General features: G+C 58.0%; 3 protein-coding genes across 3 annotated transcripts in view; 1 reads left to right on the forward strand and 2 right to left on the reverse strand.

Moving 5' to 3' along the window:
• PTSG_00720 (uncharacterized protein) overlaps positions 1-414 on the forward strand; it is a gene marked incomplete at both ends in the record, with an annotated part of 1,393 nt that extends 979 nt beyond the window's left edge. Inside the window, one exon of the mRNA XM_004998130.1 lies at positions 175-414. Coding sequence (XP_004998187.1) covers positions 175-414 — 240 coding nt within the window. The remainder of the gene's footprint in view (positions 1-174) is intronic.
• A 711-nt stretch (positions 415-1,125) lies between these two features.
• On the reverse strand, positions 1,126-2,791 carry PTSG_00721 (uncharacterized protein). The gene is made up of 3 exons (XM_004998131.1): positions 2,634-2,791; positions 2,314-2,486; positions 1,126-1,998 (listed from the first exon to the last, which is right to left on the reverse strand). Exons 1-3 carry the CDS (start codon positions 2,725-2,727, stop codon positions 1,657-1,659), a joined length of 609 nt encoding a protein of 202 aa, XP_004998188.1. The 5' UTR covers positions 2,728-2,791; the 3' UTR covers positions 1,126-1,656.
• A 186-nt stretch (positions 2,792-2,977) lies between these two features.
• Positions 2,978-6,404, reverse strand: part of PTSG_00722 (uncharacterized protein) — a gene marked incomplete at its 3' end in the record, with an annotated part of 8,352 nt that continues 4,925 nt past the window's right edge. The window contains exons 11-16 of the mRNA XM_004998132.1: positions 6,176-6,314; positions 4,243-5,893; positions 3,982-4,068; positions 3,585-3,719; positions 3,324-3,395; positions 2,978-3,167 (exon numbers count right to left, since the gene is read on the reverse strand). Of these exons, the coding sequence (XP_004998189.1) occupies positions 2,978-3,167; positions 3,324-3,395; positions 3,585-3,719; positions 3,982-4,068; positions 4,243-5,893; positions 6,176-6,314 (2,274 nt within the window). The remainder of the gene's footprint in view (positions 3,168-3,323; positions 3,396-3,584; positions 3,720-3,981; positions 4,069-4,242; positions 5,894-6,175; positions 6,315-6,404) is intronic.

A 6,404-nucleotide genomic window follows, 5' to 3' on the forward strand; every position in this document is an offset into this window, starting at 1 on the left:
CTCTCTCTCTCTCACACACACACACACACACACACACACACACACACACACACACACACACACACACACACACACACACACACACACACACACACACACACACACACACACACAGGCTTCACGCGGTCGCTGCTGAGCACGCTGCGGCACTTTGAGTTTGGCGGGCTGGAGCAGACCTTCCGCGTGATCGGCTCCACCACCATGCCCATCCTCGTGGTGTGGGGCAACCGCGACATTGTCGTCCCCTTCCACAACCTGGAGCGCATGCGGGCCCTCATGCCCAGCGCCAAGACGTGCGTCATCAACGACTCGGGCCATAGCGACATCTTCGCCCACGCCGACCACGCAGCCCAGGTCCGCGAGGCCATTGTCGAGTTTATCACCTCCGCGCCAACCTCCCCCAGCGTCCACTGAGACGCGACCTGTTTGTTCGTTTGGTTGTTTGTTTGTTTGTTTGTTTGTTCGTTTGGTTGGTTGTTTGTTTGTTTGGTTGTTTGTTGAGTGTGTGTTTGTTGGTGTTTGTGGGTGGGTCTCTCTCTGCCTCTGTCTCTGTGCCTCTCTGTGTCTTTGTCTGTCTCTGTCTCTGTCTCTGTCTGTCTCTCTGTCTCTCTCTGTCTGTCTGTCTCTCTGTCTCTCTCTCTCCTCTCTCTGCCTCTGTCTCTCTGCCTCTGTCTGTCTGTCTCTGTCTCTGCCTCCGTCTCTCTGTCTCTGTCTCTGTGCCTCTCTGTGTCTGTGTCTCTCTCTCTGTACCTGCATACTTTTGCGTACACAGTGTGTCGTGCATCCACAGTGTTAACTGTACGCTGTTTGCGTGCGTACGCTGTGCAACGCACTGCGCGCCTTATTGGCATATGAGCTCTTGTTTCCCTTGTCCAATACCCTTCCTTAAATCCTGCCTTGCATCCCTCGCTGCAAGAGCGTGTCGATTCCTACCGGCTTCCTGTTCCTCTCTCCACATTGCTTATTTGCAGTGGCGAAGAAGCCACACTCTCATTGTTCATTTCATGTTGACGCTTCCTCTTGTCCCCGCCCCCGCCTCCTTATTCCTCCAACTCCCCCTCGTCTTGCGCTCGTCTGATATCACGTCTCCTACCCTGACACATCGTGTCGCGTTACACTTTGGCGTGAGAATGCACGGAGCCTTTGGCTGCCTTTGCGCTGCCATTTACGCGTTGCTCAATACCACAGCCGCAGCAGCGAACGTGTGACGACTAGGGAGGTGGGTGAGCAAGGGGTGGGTGGATGAAGCGATGACAAGGAGCGGAATGGGAGTGAAGAACAGTGGAGATGGAGAGGGTGTGTGTGTGGGGGGGGGGGCGGATATGAAGGCTGAACGAGAGCGCGAGGAGAAAAGAGGAGTAGGACAAGGTCGGGGACAGGCGTTGGATGGGTGGCGCTCCCGCTGACACGAGCAGGCAATAACGAGATTCAACAAGGGTACAGCACACACCGCAGCCGAAGAGGGGAGCAGTGCGCTCAATGCCTCCTTCATGCGTACATGCGTACATGCGTACATCTATCTCTTTTCGCCGAGGCACGCCACAACACGTCACGAAATGTAACGTAACACCCATGTTGCACGGGCTGGTGTGAAATGACACAACATAGCTTGTGTCACATCTCACATCACATCATGTCACATCACATCACATCGCTTCATCTGATCTTCTTCCGCCCAGATGATGCAGCCGCGGTGCTGTACCACCACCACGCTGCAATGCCAATGAAGATGACAACAAGCCCCACTGCGCACGCCTCCATGGTGATGATGTCTTGCCATCGGTGTGGGAGCTCCGATGGCCGGTGCCCAACGACCTTGATCACGTCGATGTAGAACCGCAGGTGCACGTTGGGAGGCACCTGGGGCGGTCGGCCCTCTGCGCCAAAGGCGAGGCTGGGCGGGATCACCACCATCCGTCGCTCGCCCTGGCACACGCCCTCGAGCGCATACTGCCACCCCTTCACAAACGTCGGCTCCCCCATCGTGTACTCCATCTCCTGCAGGGTGGATTGTGTGGCGAGAGGGGTGAGAAGTCAGGGGGGGGGGGTTTGAAGGGTGGGAAAGAGGGAAGTGCTGGGCAGAAGGGAGGTTAGGGTGGGGAAGCAAGCACACCCACACACATACGGTACGTTGACGCACACAGACAGACAGACACACACACACACACACGACAGACAGACAGACAGACAGACAGACAGACAGACAGACAGACAGACACACACACACACACACACACTCACACACACACACACACACACACACACACACACACACACACACACACACACACACACACACACACACGCACGCACCTCGGGCTCTTCCGTGAAGCGGCGCTTCTCCTCCTCGATAAAGCCAACAAACTGCAAAGTTAGGTGATCACCCAACTGCACGGGCTCGCAGCTATCTGGAGGGCGCTCAAGCACCGCCACATGCACGTACTTGGACCTGCCATCACTCTTCCTCGTCGTCGCCTCAGCCGTCTCTGAGAAGTTGGTGGATGGGACGAGCAGCGTGGTCGCAGGTGAGAGCAGTAATGACAACAGACGTGAGCGCAGCAGTGGAAAGAACGAAGATCAAGCAAAGCAGCAATCGCGCGCGATGCATGCGCAGGAGACCCGCGCGCTCGCACCTTTGCTGGCCAAGCACGACGGCGAACGGGAAGACAACAAGAGCATGGCGACAAGCGCCACAGTAGTGGCAGTGGCGGTTGGGAAGGCGCTCATCGTTGGGGTTTGTTGTGGTTTGGGGATTCTCTTGTTTGTTTGTTGTTTTTTCTGTCTGTCTCTGTGTTACATGTCTCACTTGGGTGAACGCTGTTGCAGTGTGACGTTGTGTCACGAGAAGACGGTGATGGCTTTCTTGTTGTGGCGGGTTCTGTTGCACTTCGCTTACACTCTGTTAATCATGTCATGCGAGGAATCGAACACCAGCCATACACACACACACACACACACACACACACACACAACACGTTCACGAGAACCGCGCCAGCCTTGCCATCATCTGTGCGGTTGTGGCTTCAGCCACGGGTACTGCCGGCGTATTCATCATCGCCGCCGCCGTGGTTGCCCTCTGTCCCGAGGCGTTCCTTCGTTCCCCGTGCTGCTGGCGAGCGCTTCCTCTGCCGCTACCGCCGCTACCATCCCGCCCTCTTTTTGACGCACTGCTCGTTGTTGTATGCATGCGCATGTTTCATGTGCAAGCAACGGCCATGAGAGACAAAAAGAGGTTTTTCTTCGTCCGCTGCACACACACACGGCTCTAACAAACTCTCAGCACCCTTTGCCCGCGTCACACAGCAAACCCAGTGCCATCGCACCTATCACATCGCGTGCCCATGATGGAGAGCGGCCGTCCCTGGTTTCGCCTGCTCGTGTGCAATGGGCGCGACCTGCAGCAAACACACACACACACACACACACACACACACACACACACACACACACACACACACACACACACACACCATGCGTGTGGAGCGTTGGAGGCAACAAAACACCAACCAAAGCATGCGCCTCCCGCCTCCCCACCAACGTCAAACCATCCCTCCTGCTCGCACATCCCCAACACACCTACGCACGTGTCTGCTGCTCTGCCACCGCTGCCACCCCTCAGGTGTTGTTGCTGCACGGGGGCGGGGCCAATGGTGAAGGCGAGGTTGATGTTGGACACGCTGCGCTGGCGCGCAGACCCAGCAGGGCGCTGAGTCGCCGACCTAACCCAAATGTGCGTGAGTGTGCGTCAATGTGTGCGTGCATGTGCGTGTGTGAGTATGTGTAGAAATATGTGAATATGTGCGAGTGTGTGTGTGTGTGTGCGTGAATATATGTGTGTGTGATTCGTGCATGTGCGCAAGCAGACAAGACAACAAGAAAGCAACACACGGGCGAGTTACATTCAACATGAGACACGCATCATATTTACAAGAAAGTACACAACACAAACACACACATACACCACAACCACAAGTCACGCACCCAGTGCCGCGGGCTCTGCGAGCGGACGTGACGTCGCGCCGGCGGTGCAGCCCACGAGATGCAGAGGCAATGCGCGAACTGGCAGACCTGTGCACCACACACGCACACACACATGCACGCGTGTCATGTAAACAAACGTGCCAGCGACTAAACACGGCAAAGACAAGAACAACATGCACCAACAACTCTGCCGCATCCACTGTTGCTCACGAAACCCCCCCCCCCCGCCCCCCCGCCCCCCGGCTCCACCACTGCACGCACCATCGCTGCTGTTGCTGTGAGGAGGTTGGCCGGCCGCTTGGTGGGCGCTGCACCAGCCCACCGAGAACTCCACCTCTTGCCCCTCCACCAGCAGCATTGGTGGTGCTGGTGTTGCTTCCTCGCCGTGTCGGGCTGCCCCGTGGGTTGTGTCGCTGCAACAATATTGCGCTCATGCTGCGATCGCTGTATTGCCGATCCCGCTCGTCCTGTCTGAACCCATCATCACAACCACCACCACCACCGACACCAACACCACCATTGCCAACACCACCATTGCCAACACCACCATCGCCATTGCTCTCCTCCTCCTCCTCCTCCTCCTCCTCCTCTGTGCTTTCCCTGAGCGCCTGCTGTAGCGCAGGCTCAAGTGTGGATGACAGCGTGGCCTGGAGCGATGAACGCGCAGACCAGTTCTTCACGTCCATGTCCTCTGCACCAGGTGGCGGTAGCGGTGACGTGTGCGGGTGTGTGGGCGACCGCAGCAGGAGCGCAGAGCCTGGCCGCGAGGAGCCGCGTGAAGAGGAGCGAGACGACCGCGCTGATGTCCGGAATACCGGACGCGGGTGCTGGCGGTGCTGGCGATGGCGCCCTTTATTTGTGTCGCGCAGAACAGCGGACAGCAGCTGCTCGCCTTTCAGCTCGCTGCCACCACTGCTGCGGCGGCCATGCGGCCACACCACATGCACATCGTCATCCAGGAAGCTCTCGTCCACAGTCAACCCGCCATCAACACGACCATTGGTGCACATGTCACCATCACCACCATCACCGCCACCATCCGCAGTGTCTTCCTCGTCTTCAACATCCTCATCTTCACACTCCTCCCCTTCGGCTTCATCAAACGCTGCAACCCCGGCATCGAAATCATACCCTGACGGAACATCCGTCCACCCACCGTCATCATCGCCACCACCGCCATCATCAGCATTACTACGTCCATCACTCACATTACTCCTGTCACTCCAATCACCCCGATCACGCCGGCCGCCTCTTGCCCTCTGCCAACTTCTTCTCCTCGCTTTCCTCCAGCTGCCGTGTTTCCCATCGTCGGCAGCAGCGACGGGTGGGCGCGGGCGTCCGCTCGCCGCCAATACGACTGTACGCTCCGACCCAGCGCTGCCGGCCTCGCTGCCGCGCGTTGTGCGACCGCTGCTGCTTGTGCTGCTGCCTGTGCTCACCACGCGCCGCAGCCGCTGGCCCTTTGCCACTCGTTCCCGAGCCCTCTCCAAGTCGTCTTCACGCTGCTGTTTCCGCGGTGTTGGTGCCGATGATATCGCTACCGCGCGAGCTGCCCTCAAGTTCCCGCTACTGTCCTCACCCGCTTCCACATACTCCGCCACCACCACCTCCTCTCCTTGCTCCTCGTGTCCTTGCTCTTCTTGTTTGCCTGCAGGCACGCCCAACCGATGTGTCGCTGTGGTGGTGGTGGTGGTGGTGGTGGTAGTGGAGCTGGCGCTGCCGCTGGCCTGTGATCGGGAGCGTGCTAAGCTCGGCAGCTGGTGTCGCCCCTTTGGCTTCGTCGGCGCCATGTAGAACTGGTTCTTTGACGTGAAGCTGGTTGCGTGGGAGGACGGCAGCTGGCGCGTGCGTGTGCTGCCGCTCTGCGCGCGAGCCAGAGCCTCTTCCCCAATCGTCTGCAGGAACTCCACCCCTGTGTGCATGTGTGTATGGTTACAAGGGGAAGCCCGCACGAAAAAAATACAGGGAGAAGCGCACACGAAGAACACGGAAGGAAGCGCGTGCAAAGATACAGAAGGAAGCGCGTGCAAAGATACAGCGGTTGCATCATGCATACACGTGTGGACAGCAGTAAGCTCTTGCAGAGCACGCAAACACACACACACTCTCTCTCTCACAAACACACAGATACACACAGATACAAACAGACCTCCCTCCCTCCCCACACACACACATGCACACGCAGGGAGCGCACCTTTGCCTGGGCTGAGGTGGTAGCGCTTTGACCATTCGCAGAGGAGCATGTTGTAGTACCGCGGGGTGTCCATGAAGCGAAAGTGTGATTCAAACGTCGGTGACGGCACAAGGCGGTCCAGGTCGCCCTTGCGAGCACACTGCAGGTGGCAGATGTTAATGGTGGTGGGAACGAGAGATGGAGGTGAGGGCAGCGCGAAACCCATCGTAACCCTCACTCGGACACACCA

This window comes from Salpingoeca rosetta (genome assembly GCF_000188695.1).
Source record: "Salpingoeca rosetta unplaced genomic scaffold supercont1.2, whole genome shotgun sequence".
Taxonomy (NCBI): domain Eukaryota; class Choanoflagellata; order Craspedida; family Salpingoecidae; genus Salpingoeca; species Salpingoeca rosetta.